This window comes from Hemitrygon akajei, chromosome 12, assembly GCF_048418815.1.
Source record: "Hemitrygon akajei chromosome 12, sHemAka1.3, whole genome shotgun sequence".
Classification (NCBI taxonomy): Eukaryota; Metazoa; Chordata; class Chondrichthyes; order Myliobatiformes; family Dasyatidae; genus Hemitrygon; species Hemitrygon akajei.
In genome coordinates this window covers 36,749,961-36,764,207 of record NC_133135.1, presented here as the reverse complement: position 1 = coordinate 36,764,207, position 14,247 = coordinate 36,749,961, and the positions used below count along the sequence as shown (strand labels likewise).

Below are 14,247 nucleotides of genomic sequence, written 5' to 3'. Positions count from 1 at the left end.
AGCCAGGAGACTTCAAACAAATCTACAACTACTGGATATTATGAAGCTTTTTTTCTGATAGTAGTTATTATATTTCTGGCAATGCTCCTTACTTATAAAGTACTAATACTCACCCTAATATGCTTTATCTGATTTGACTTTTTTTTTTAAAAACGTGTACAAGGGTCACTGATAGGATAGTTCAAGCTCACGTAAGTGTGCCTATTAATCTGCCTGGCAGTGACATAATCCTATGCAAACTTTGAAGAATATATACCCTTTGTAATTTCATTAACTCAAGTATTTTTGATTATTATATACTTAATGTAGATCCCACAAGTTTTTCTGCCTCTGAATTTTCATATGTAATGATTCTAAATGTATGATTCAGAATCAAAAGGGGGGGGGGATTGTTGGATACGGTTGTTTAATTCTTCGATTATGCAGTTTACTTGCGATTTTCTTTGCAGTTTAACAATTAATTGTCTGCTTGTATTTTATGTAATCACTTATATGCAAGTAACTGTTTATCGTGCTTCCAAGTGGTCACGGTGTGTACGGTTGTACAGCCTGTCCCCTAATGGATACATTGGTATAATCTTGGAAGCTTCTCTTGGTACTGCATTATTTGAATAAATGCTTTCCCATTGGTTAACTCTCATCTACAAACTTGAGTGGAATTTTCCCTATATATGGGTATAAAAGAGCTGACCAGCACTATCTTAGTCTCTTAGCTTTTTGTCTCTCTCTTCACTTAATAGATCGCTATCATTGTTCATTTCAAAACTAAATTATGAGAGGTATAGATAGGGTAAATATCAGCTGGCTTTTTCCAATTAGGTTGCATGAAACTAGAACTAGAAGTCATGGATTAAGGGTGAAGGTGAAATGTTTAAGGGGAATATGAGGGGGAACTTCTCCACTCAGAGGGTGGTGACAGTGTGGAGCTAGCCGCCAGTGGAAGTGGTGGTTGTGGGCTTGATTTGAACCTTTAAGAGAAATTTGGAATGCTACAAGGATGGGAGGCGTATAGAGGGCTATGGTCCAGGTGCAGGTTGATGGGAGTAGGCAGTATAATAGTTTGGCATAGATTGGAAGGGCTAAAGGGATGTTGTGTAGCGTTAAACATAGAAAACCTACAGCTCAATACACGCCCTTCAGCCCACAAAGCTGTGCCGAACATGTCCTTACCTTATAACTACCTAGGCTGACCCAAAGTCCTCTATTTTACTAAGCTCCATGTATCCATCCAGGAGTCTCTTAAAATACCCTATCGTTTCCGCCTCCACTGCCACCGCCAGCAGCCCACTCTACGCACTCACCACTCTCTGTGTAAAAAACTTACCCCTGACATCTCCTCTGTACCTACTTCCAAGCACCTTAAAACTATGCCCTTTCATGCTAGCCATTTCAGCCCTGGGAAAAAGCCACTGACTATCCACACGATCAATGCCTCTGCATCAGTGGTGCAGGCTCGAAGGGCCGAATGGCCTACTCCTGCACCTACTTTCTATGTTTCTATGCCTCTCATCATCTAGTACACCTCTATCAGGTCACTTCTCATCCTCCGTCACTCCAAGGAGAGAAGGCCGAGTTCACTCAACCTATTCTAATATGGCATACTCCCAAATCCAGACAACATCCTTGTAAAGCTGCTCTGCACCCTTTCTATGGTTTCCATGTCTTCCTGTAGTGAGGTGACCAGAATTGAGCACAGTACTCCAAGTGGGGTCTGACCAGGGTCCTATATAGCTGCAACATTACCTCTCGGCTCTTTAACCTTTTAGAAAGTTAGCTAACAGCCAGGTGGCCGTGACCTTAGTCTTTGATTTGCAGTGCAAACATGCTGATTTTGTGCTTCACACACAAGAACACTTAAATTCGTCCATACTGCTGCAGTATCTCTCTATTTAAACAATGAAATGAATTACACACCATATATGTACATGCCATATATATTCATCACACAGAGTTGCAGAAAAAACAGCAGGCTTTGTGAAATAAATTGTTTTATCAGCATCCATGGAAGTTACCAACATGATTGTAAACTTCCAAACTACAGCAGAACAGCTCTGAAGACCCATGAAGAGAGGCCTAATCAGAGTGAACTTGTCCTCTCATTGAATAACTTTTTCTTTCACCCAATTTGCCCACAACAAATTAAAACTGAAACTATGAAAATTTGAAGGGGTCTTTCTTTGTGAGATAACACATATGGACATCTTCATATCAGTATATTGGTCCATGCCCTCACTATTTTGAGTACATAAATAATTATGTTGTGCTTGTACAGATTTTCAAACAAGTTTCATCAATTTTGATGCCAATTTGTACCCTACTCTCATTTTCACATGGCCCATGCCTAACATATCTCTTGCCTCTTTTATTCTATCACCGTTTCACAGGATAGATGAATTAACAGTATCCAATACAGGCTTACAAAATTCACAGCCGCCTTGATTATGTTTTCTCTCACTCTGCTTCCTGCATGGACTACATTCTATTCTCCTAGTTCCTCTGTCTCCAATAGATCTGTTGTGATCCAAGTCTGGCTATCTATCCTAAGCCCAACCAGATTCGATCATAAACATAAGTCTGAGCATGCTGGGAATCAGTCCTAAAGGAGGGTCTCGGCCTGAAACATCAACTGTTTATTCATATGCATAGATGCTGCCTGACCTACAGAAATCCTCCAGCATTGTGTGTGGACTTCACAATACATTAGGCAGTCAAGTGCCCATGCTTACAAAGCATTTGGCCCCACTTCATAACGCAAAGCTTATACCCACTGAGATTTCACCACCTGACTTGAATGTAGGCATGTGTTTGCTGTTGACAAGACAATCCAGGCACCTACTTACCTTTCTGAATGGTCTAATTCTGCTATGTCTTACAATCTATTTGTCAGAATTATAGAGTCAAACAACATGAAAATTGACCCTTTGCTCCACAGTTTCTGTGTATACTGTCATGCACCCTATTACACTAATCCCATTTTTCCTTCCATTTCCCCATGAACCCTTTCTGTCATCCATCGACAATAAGGTCAATGTGCAGTGGCCAATTACCCTCTCAATCAGCACATCTTCGATGTGTTGGAGAAAACCGGAGAACCTGGGGAAACCTACACAGTCACAGAGAAAACACAGAAATTCAACAAAAACATCACTGGAAGTCAGCATTGAACTTAAGTCACTTTAACTGAGACAGCAGTATTAATGGCTACATTATTGAGCCACCCAGTTGAAATATAGTTAATTCAAAGAACTTGTCAAACAGTAAAATGAACTCAAATCCATCAGTAGGTAGGTTCTATAACCAACCATAATATCAACAAACTGTTGCAGCTACAAATTTAAACTCGTTATTCATCAGCTCAAGTTTCACATCTGCATATATCCTGTGACTGAATTGTAGGAGAATCCCATTCATTTCCTTAGAGACTTTAACCCAAACCACAGTACAAAAGCTATACAGTGAAAACGAGTAGACCAAGTATATTTTACACAGCTAAAATTCCAACCTATACCAAGAGTTTATTCAGAAAGTCTGACAGAACCCTTGAAAGGTTTTATTGTGCTTTTTCAAAAAGAAAATATAACTATTAGGTCTGACTTCTAGATTTCATTACTGTGTAATTAAATCACCAACTCCAACCTATCGAATTGCAGATGATGCTTTTGCTGTTGACTTCTTATGACTGCAAAAACAGTATCCTTGCCTCATATGTAATATACGTTTCATGTGGTTTTCATTATATATTTAATTCTAGAATAAGTGAACATTTTATTTTATTACTTTGCTTCAATTGAGTCATGTCAAATATTCACCACAAAATACTTAACATAAAGATGGAAAAATATTGACAATGGGAAAAATAGCAGTATTAGAAGGCAGAACATATATCAGTACAGCACAGGAACAAGTCCATGGTGTCTATGCCAATTTACAATAAATTGCCAATTTGCCCACACATGATACATCTATACCTGTCAATTCTCTGCCTATTTGTTTGTCTGTCTAACTGCCTTTTAAATGTTTCTACCATATCATGGAGGATAGGGAGGTCAGGAAGGGGTATGCTTACAATCTAGGCAGCGTAGTTTAATATCAAGGAAGAGGTCATGAAGAACATTAAGATGGATATCCCCAGGATCTTATCTGAACTATACCAGGTTTTTGACAGAGGGAAGAGATGAGATTTCTGAGAATTTAACAGAGAGAGAACTTGAAAATACTAATGCTATTCCTCTGTTCAGAACATAGAACAGTACGGCACAATATTGGCCCTTCAGCCACAATGTTGTGTCAACCCTTTAACATAGTCCAAGATCTATCCAATTCTTCTCTCCCAAATAGCTCTCCATTTTTCTTTCAGCAACAGGTAGGCCAGTGAGTCTTACATCAAAGTTGAGAAATTACTGCAGAAGCTTCATAAGTACTTGCATCTGTAAAAGCACTGACTTTATACAGTTTATAGAGTCAGCATGGCTTTCTGCAGAGGAGGTCATGACTTGCAAACACAACTGTTTTTTTGAGGAACTGGCATACATAATAAATGAGGGTAGGCCAGAAGATATTATATATTGTACATGGACTTTAGTACAGCTTTTGACAAGCTCCCTCATGGTGAGCTGATCCAGAAGATTAAGGCATGCAAGATCAATGGAAACTCTGTAGATTGGATTAAAAATCTTTAGACTAGATTCAAAATTGGCTTGGCCACAGAAGACGAAGGATGGTGGTGGAATGGGAATATTGTTCAGACTGGAGGTCTGTGACCAATGCTGTTCTGCAAGGATCTGTACTGTGACCTCTGTTGTGTGTAATGTGGCAAAAATATAGGTGGATTGATTAGCAAGTTTCCAAAACTCTAAAAGGTACGAATAATGAAGGTGGTTGTCAATGGATTCAGCAGGATACAGACCATTTGGAAATGTGGACAGAGAAATGGCAGCCGGAGTTTAACCCTGAGAAGTGTGAGGTGTTACACAATTGGAGGTCAAATTCAAGTAAAAAGTATATACGGTAATAAACAGCAGGACTCTTAGTAGCATTGATGCACAGTACAGTGGTAATGTGAAAAAAAAATTACTAGTCTGGTGGCATTGTGTGCAATTGCAATAGCCCAGGTTATATTCATTTGAACAGAAATGCTTCAGAGCATGTTACTTAGATTAGTGAAAGCTACTTCAGTCATTAAGCTACTGAAAACTATAATTGGCCGTAGCAATGAACAGTTTTAAACTCTCATATTTCTCTACATTATGATCCAACAGCTGCTCAATTAGCATAAAGATTTTAAGTGCAAGATCACACATGCTTGCAATTTTAGTATATGGAATAAGAGGAGCAGATATGGGGCTTAAACTGAATACTATTTTTACATTTATTGGATGAATTACTCATTTTTAAATACAGACAAAGTTTTCATAAAGTCTGCTGAAATCAGTGCATTTCCACATTCATTCTGCATACGCACCAAAATTGAAGTGGCCGTGGGTAAAAATGGCAGGAGTCTGAAAAATTATCAAATCCTTCAAAAAACTGTAAAGATTTTGGATGTCCAAGAGGAGTCTAATTCTGCTTTTGTATAATGCAGTACAACAATGATAATCTAATATCTAAATGTTCAAAACTCTTGATAGCTTAGCATTTCAGCTCTCTCATTTATCCAGAGTATGAACAAGTTATGTAGTCAGAGCTAAAGTCAATGATTGGAACACTAGATGTCAGAACATGGTTAGGTTTGGGGCCAGAGCTAATGTCCATGCCCTGTTTTTCCTTCTCTCCTTAAAGACAGCCAGGTTTTCTAGAAAATTCGTCATACCACTGTGTAACATTGAAAAAGTTAAAGCTTGCCTATAATCGTAGTAACATTCAATAGTCCAAGAAAATCAGCTCAACAGGCACCCAGATCCCAGGAGTGAGGGCTTGCCATAGTGGCGGCTTAACAGGAGATATTGGTGATCAATTTGATGAGAAAATCAAGGTGTACAGATGCGCAATAGAAAAAGTTGCAAATGCAATCCTACAATTTGAGCAGAGGGAGGAAGAAGCAATGTCCATGGTTCATCTTACTCTATTGTAAGTGATAATAGTACAATTGGAAATTTGTAACAGAACTGAGCAGAGTCAACTTGGTTTTATGAAAAGGAACACAGACAAAATGTTGGAGGAACTCAGCAGTCAGGCAGCACCTATGGAAATGAATAAACAATCGACATTTCGGGATGAGGCCCTTCATCAGGACTGGAGAGGAAGGGGGAAGATGCCCCAACTACGCCTGCCTTTTAGCTACTTAGAACAATCCATTTTTCAAGCTTTCCCTGGTAATGCTCCCCCACTTTTTCTGTGCTACATTGATGACTGTGTTAGTGCTGCTTTATGAATTCATGCTGAGCTAATCAATTTCATTGACTTTGCCTCTAACTTCCACCCTGCCCTTAAATTCACTTGGTCCATTTCTGACACCTCTCCCCCTTTCTCAATCTCTGTCTCCAGCTGTCTTGATTACAAATTTCCAACTGCACTGCTACCATTTATAACAGATTCCATGCAGATAAACCATGGTCATTCATCAGCCTAGCCTATCTACTACCGTAGATTCCGGACTACAGAGCGCACCTGATTAAAAGCCGCTGGCTCTAATTTTAGAAATAAAATCATTTTTTTAATTATACAGGCCGCATCGGATTTTAGGCAGCACCGAATTTCCGGCGGAACAGATTTTCGGCGCACTGGATTTCCGGCGGACCGGATTTTCAGCGCACTGGATTTCCAGCGGACCGGATTTTCGGCGGACCGGATTTTCGGCCGCTTGTAATATGAGATATTTACACAGAAAGATATTACACGTGTTGGGCTTCAAATTCTGCCCTGTGTTCGTTTTGGAAGAGAGACAACCAACACTGGATCACAGTGCAGCGTGGCTTTATTGCAGAACGCGTTTTGCCTTCCCCTTACATTCTGCTCTTATTTATACTCCTTTTTCCCCCAAACCAAACCCTCGCTACACATATTTGGTAAGGCTAAACTTTGTTATACCTACCGGTATTTGGTAACATCGGACACTTGTGTCCTTATTGGCCCGATACCATTCACACACGAGTTTTACTGTTTTTTTGTTTACTGAATCGCTAGCAGTTTCGGTGCAGCGGAATCCTCAGTTTCGCTCCCTCCCTCCCTTGTACTGCTGTCTAATATCACGTGAGCCATTCCTGACCTGAAGCGGCAGTCCCAAATTAAATCTCCACCGTCTCACCATCGATTCATGTATGCCAAGATTACGCGCAGCAGCTCGATTTCCTTGTTCAACCGCCAGATTGATTGCCTTTAACTTAAAAGCTGCATCATATGCTTTTCTTCGAGTGTTTTCCATGTTGATGAGGGTGAGTACAAATGGCTGATTTACAATAATTTGTGAAGTGCGCTTGATTTATCGTACAATTTCATTGGACCTCTGTGAACTACTCATCAATTTTATTGGTCTACTGTTACGAGGCAAAATGTTTTGGCGGCATGGGAAAAAACTTTCTATTAGCCGCACCTTATTATAAGCCGCTATGTTCAATGCTGTTCAAAGCATGGGAAAAAAGTAGCGGCTTATAGTCCGACATCTACGGTATAAAAAATGCTATTCCTTTTTCAGTTCCTTTGTCTCTGCTGTATCTATTACCAGGATGAGGCTTTCCTTTCAGGGCATCAGGAATGTCCTTCTCCTTAAAAGAACAGGGTTTTCCTTCCTTTAGTATCGATGCTGCTCTCACCTGCATCTCCTCCATTTCCCAGACATCTGTGCTCACCCCATCTTTCCACCAACCTAACAGGGTATGAGTTCCTCTTGTCCTCACCTACCATCCCATAAGCCTCCGCATCCAATACATCATTCAGAGTAAGAATCAGATTTAATATCACTGGCATAAGTCATGAAATTTGTTGTTTTGTGGTAGCAGTACATTGCAGTATGGCAGTGCACAGTAGGATCGTGTTTATTTTCAGTTTTTGACATGAGATAGGGAAGGCTGCTGATAGCGAGCACTGTATTGCGTGGGGGGGGAGAACGGTAGGCTGATGAGGAGCATGAAGTGTGTTTTCCGAGAATTGAATGGATCTGCCCAACAGGCTGTGATGTCACCTCTCCCTCCTGATGCAATTTACTAACCTGGGCAAATACCGCATTTCTGTGACAGAAGTATCCTGCCATTCATAGGAAAACAATGAACATTCTGCTGTAGTTCTCAACTTCTTACATGTGTGAGCAATCTTTTTCTTGTTTAACAAGCAACAAACAAGGATAGAAATCATCTCATTTCAGTTGAAGGTGCAATCCATGTGTGCTTATCTCAAGTTTGACCCAGAATTGAGTATTTGTGCAGTAAAAAGAAAAACAAGCACAGTTTTCACATGCTAGGCCTATATCTGAGCCTGATCATGTCACTTCGCTTACAGTTTTTAGTAAATTTATCATTCAACATTGTCAATAAATTTTCACATTGTAAATAGCATTAATTAAATCAATTTATAGCCTTCATTTAAATTAAATCTACAGAGCCTACCTCCAAAAAAATTAAATTCTATTTTGGCTTAAGCTAGTTATTTAACAGAAATTTATTATGTTTGGCTTAAGAGTTTTTTAAATTTATGGAAGGGAAGAAAAGAGATCAATTTCAAGAAAGGCAAGCTAAGCTTAACTACCAGTTTCGTTTTCAAGAAAGGTTGGCTAAAAATTTATTCTCTACTCAAAACAGCAGTGACAATTATTTTTGGATTATTATGGCTACAACTTACAGATCACGCTAACATACCATAAGATGTTGATATAATAATTTTTACGCAGGTGTTCCCCGAGACTTCAAAATTATTTCCAAGGGCTCTTCCAGGGGAAACAAGATTGCAAAAGGCTGCTCTAGTTCTTGATACCCCCAACTCTGGGAAAATGACTTAGCATTCACACTATCTATTGCCCTCTACAACTTCACCTCTCAGTCTCCCATGCTCTGAGGAATATAGTCCTAAACTTTCAAATCTCTCCATATAACTCAGTTGTTCAAGTTCTGGCAGCATCCTTGTTAATCTATTCTGCACTTTTTTCTGTTTAATAATATCTATTGCATAACAAGGCAACCAAAACTAAACAAATCCTTGAAGTGCAGCTTCACCTGTCTCCTGCAAAATCACACCATAGCCTCCTAACTGTTAAACTCCATGCCCTGGCCTTTAAGAGACCAATGTGCCAAAAGCCTTCTTCACAACCCTCTCCACCCATGAGTTCATTTACAGGGAACCATGTATTTGTACATCTACAACACTCCCCATAGCCCTGACATTTACTGTGAGGGTCCACCCTGATTTGATTTTACAAAATGCAATACCCCAGACTTACCAAATTAAACTCCATTTCCCATTCCTAGGCCCACTTACTCAGCTAATGAAGATCTCCCTGTAATTTTTGATAACCTTCTTTATTGCCCACTATACCACCTATTTTAGTGTCATCTGCAAACTTAATAAACATGCATTGTAAATTCCTTTCCAAATCATTGATATAGTTGACAAACAACAATGGGCCCTGTGCCAAGCTAAGTCATACTGTGGCAACCCACTTCCCAGCGCACTTGAACTGGCTCACAAAGTGGCGCGCGCCGGCATTGAGGCCGGTCCCAAAGAGGGCGCCAAGCCTGCTTCACCAGCAAGGGGAAAAGCCCACACGCGGGACGGGACTGTGGACTGTGAATCCCGAGGAGAGCGGGATCGGGAAGGCTTTAAAGCGAGGCCGCGAAGTTTGAATAAGCCTCTTCTGCAACTGCAGCTCACCGACTATGTGTCGTTATTTCAGCGCTGCGTGTAGCACACCGCTACAATTGGTGACCCCGACGGCCCAAACGATATTTGGACTGGAGATGAATGACGCCGCATCTGTTCATGCGGTTTCATTAAAACTGCCAAGCTTCTGGACGCTGCAACCTCACCTATGGTTCCAGCATGCAGAAGCCCAATTCCACATTCGGCAGATAACCTCGGAGGCCACACATTACTACTACATGGTGAGCTCCCTCGACCAAGAGACAGCCACCCAGGTTGAAGAGTTCATACAGTCGCCCCCAGAGGACGGCAAATACACAGAATTCAAAGCCCTGCTCATAAGGACTTTTGGACTCTCATGGCGCGAGCGAGCTGCCTGCTTACTGCGCCTGGATGGTTTGGGAGACAAGCCGCCGTCGGCTTTGATGAACGAGATGCTGTCCCTGGCCGGAGGACACAAGCCCTGCCTCATGTTTGAGCAGGCATTCCTGGAGCAGCTGCCCGAGGACATACGCCTGCGGCTGTCCGACGTGGATTTCAGCGACCCCCAGAAGGTGGCGGCCCGGGCAGATGTGCTGTGGAAAGCCAAGAAGGAGAGTAGGGCATCCATCGCACAGATCACCAGGCCATGCTCCCGGCAGCAGACCAGACCAGGCCCAGCCGCAGAGCCCGCTAACCCCAGAGGCAGGGGTGAGGAGACCAATGAACAATGGTGCTTCTACCACCAGCGGTGGGGCGCAGAAGCCTGCCACTGTAGCCCGCCCTGCAAGTTCCCAGGAAACACCAGGGCCAGCCGCCGCTGATGGCTACGGCAGCTGGCCATCGGGATAGCCTCCTGTATGCCTGGAACAAGCTGTCAGGACGCCGCTTTTTGGTCGACACCGGAGCCGAGATCAGCGTCTTACCTCCGACGAGTTACGACACCCACAACAGAGAACCGGGTCCCACCCCGAGGGCCGCGAATAGCAGCACAGTAAGGACCTACGGCTACAGTTCGGCTCCAGCCGGTTCACGTGGGACTTCACACTGGCCGCCGTAGCCCAACCGCTCCTGGGAGCGGATTTTTTGTGAGCTCACAGCCTACTGGTCGACCTGCCAAGGAAGAAACTGGTCCACACCGAGACCTTTCAAACGTTCTCCCTGGGTGAAGCCCAGTTGCCGGCCCCACACCTAGACTCCATCACAATGTCCCACAACGACTTCACCAGAGTCCTGGCGGATTTCCCATCGGTTCTGGCACCGCAGTTCACAGCAGCCATGTCCCGACACGGCGTACAGCACCACATCCCGACACAAGGACCACCCCTCCACGCCCGTGCTCGAAGGGTTCCCCCAGACAAGCTCCAACTGGTGAAGGAGGAGTTCAAGAGGATGGAGGAATTGGGGATCATACGGCGGTCTGACAGCCCATGAGCCTACCCCCTGCACATGGTGCCCAAAGCAACAGGGGGCTGGAGACCATGCGACGACTACCGCAGGCTGAACGAGGCTACAACACCGGACCGCTACCGTGTGCCGCACATTCAGGACTTCGCAGCAAACCTGCACAGCGCACGGATCTTCTCCAAGGTAGACCTCGTCCGGGGATACCATTAAATCCCAATGCATCCGGACGACGTCCCCAAAACGGCACTCATCACCCCATTCGGCCTTTTCAAGTTCCTCCGCATGCCGTCTCCATCTCTGGAGATAGACTGTCCACTGACATCTTCTATAAACCCACTGACTCCCATAACTACCTTGATTATACCTCTTCCCACTCTGCCAAATGCAAAAATTCTATTCCCTAATCCCAGTTCCTCCGTCTCCACTGCATCTGCTCCAAGGATGAGGCTTTCTGTTCTAGGACATCCCAAATATCCTCTTTCTTTAAGAATCGTGGTTTCTCTTCTGCCATCATCAATGATGCCCTCACCCGCATCTCCTCAATTTCCCGCACTTCAGCCCTCACCCCATCCTCCCGTCACCACAACAGGGACCGTGTCCCCCTTGTCCTCACCTATCACCCCACCAGCCTCCGGATCCAGCATATTATCCTCCACAACTTCCGCCACCTTCAATAGGACCCCACCACTAAGGACATCTTTCCCTTTCTACCCCTCTCTGCTTTACGCAGGGATCATTCCCTCTGCGACTGCCTGGTCCACACGTCCCTCCCCACAGAGCTCCCACCTGGCATTTATCCCTGCAAGCGTAAGTGCTACACCTGTCCTTACACCTCATCTCTTACCACCATTCAGGGCCCCAAACAGTCCTTCCAGGTGAGGCAACACTTCACTTGTGAGTCTGTTGGGGTAATCTATTGCATCCGGTGCTCCCGGTGCGGCCTCCTCTACATCGGCGAGACCCGACGCAGATTGGGGGACCGCTTCGTCGAGCACCTACGCTCCGTCTGCCACAACAGACAAGATCTCGCGGTTGCCACTCACTTCAACTCTCCTTCACATTCTCATTCAGATATGTCCATACATGACCTCCTCTACTGCCATGATGAGGCCAAACTTCGGTTGGAGGAACAACATCTCATCTACCGTCTGGGTAGTCTCCAGCCCCTTGGTATGAACATCGAATTCTCCAACTTCCAGTAATTCTCTCCCTCTCCCTTCCCCCATCCCACCTTCACTCTGTCTCCTCTTCTAAGCTGCCCATCACCTCTCATGACTCTGCCTTCTCCTACTACCCATAGTGCTTTCCCCTTAGATTCCTTCTTCACCTCTCCTGCCTATTCCCTCCCTGCTTCCCCTCCCCCACCCCTTGATATTTCCTCTGATTGGTTTTCCATCCTCCCCCCACCTTCTTTATAGGGCCCCTGCCCCCTCCTTCTTTAGTCCTGACGAAGGTCTCGACCCGAAACATTGACTGCTCCTTTCAACGGATGCTGCTCGACCTGCTGAGTTCATCCATCTTTTTTGTACATATTGTCTGGAGTTTGCTGACCAGTGGTGTTCCTCAGAGATCTGTTTCAACACCTCTGGCTCTGTGATTTTTAAAAATGACTTGGATGAGGAAGTGGAAGAGTGGGTTAATAAGTTTGCAGATTACATGAAGGTTGGTGGCTTTCCTGTACTGCTCTATGTTCCATGATCCATTTGCCAGAGGTCATGAGTTTAAAACCATTTCTCTATATCAATAAACTGGGAGGAACTTACATGCACTAACTTAAAATGTGATGAAATCTAATTATACAAATGATGTTAAATGAGACTTGGCCAGGTACTCAAGGATAAAAATAGTTTACAGCTTTGGACCAAAAGCAAGCATAGGAGCTAAGCACGTTCAAAAAAATGAATAGACCACTTCTGTGATCTGACATCAAAAGTTAATCACTTAAATGTACTTAGCAAGAGTATGGCATGGATAGTGATATTTCTTGCCTCTGCATGCAAGTCCTGGTTGAGGTCCACTGCTGATTCTCCCAGAATTACCCTGATTTCATCTCTCTCAGATGGAGGGACACATTCTTCTATTAGTTTCCACAGTGATGACGGTCGCTTATAGTTACTAGTAAATCTGCTGTCTTCATCTTCAAGCTTTAGACTTTGTTCTGCGTCAGATCCAGAGGCATTAAACCAAGGTGTCTGTCCCATCGTTGATTGCATATGCACATGCCAATTACTCCCCAGGCAGAACCTGCAAAAGAAAATGGTAGGATAAATGGACTGATAAATGAATCAATAAATGCTTTAGTGCTGGAAGAAATCTGACAATTTCAAAACCTTTATTTAGGATACTCACAAACAAAATATAAGGATAAGGCATGAGTGACGGTTTATGGTAGGTGCAGAGCAAATTTAGAGTGCACCTCTAGTCCCAGGGAGAGCAGTGCATGACAAGGGCCTCCCTGAACTGTAAGAGGTGCTGATACGCTATTAGGAAAGATGAAAATGTCAAAAAGTGAGTATCATCAAGAGATTGAATAGCAGGAAAATTGGAAATAACAAATGCAGATTGGTTACTTTGGAGACTCAAAAGAAAAAGGTAACACATTTAGGAGATTAATACATTTAGGAATCTGAAGAATAAGGTGTTCCTGGTTTTGTTGAGGATTAAATTATAAGATTTAGTTTGTATGTTACTGCTTTTCATGTAGAACTTCCTCATTAGGAAAGGACTGACTTTAATGGGATAAAAGAGGCTTCGATCCAGTTAAAGCAGAACCAAAATGTAAAATAATACTGGGAGATATTTAAATAAGAGATGAGAGACGTTTCATATAACAGCCAAATGCATTCCCACAGAACGGGACAAAGCAGATGAATTTATACCACAGCTCCTAGTATGACAAAAGGGAAACAAATATGATAAAACAAAGAAAGGGTGACACACGTAGCAGCTAGTGCAACACTATTACAGCTCAGGGTGGCAGAGTTCAAAGTTCAATCCCAGCATGCTCTGTAAGACGTTTGTACATCATCCTTGTGGAATGTGTAGGTTTCCTCCAGGTGCTCCAATTTCCTCCCACAG

The 14,247-nt window shown here is 43.2% G+C and overlaps 1 protein-coding gene across 1 annotated transcript in view; it reads right to left on the bottom strand.

Moving 5' to 3' along the window:
• ccdc24 (coiled-coil domain containing 24) overlaps window positions 1-14,247 on the bottom strand; it is a 103,934-nt gene that overhangs the window by 77,742 nt on the left and 11,945 nt on the right. The window contains exon 2 of the mRNA XM_073062909.1: window positions 13,158-13,413. Coding sequence (XP_072919010.1) covers window positions 13,158-13,413 — 256 coding nt within the window. The remainder of the gene's footprint in view (window positions 1-13,157; window positions 13,414-14,247) is intronic.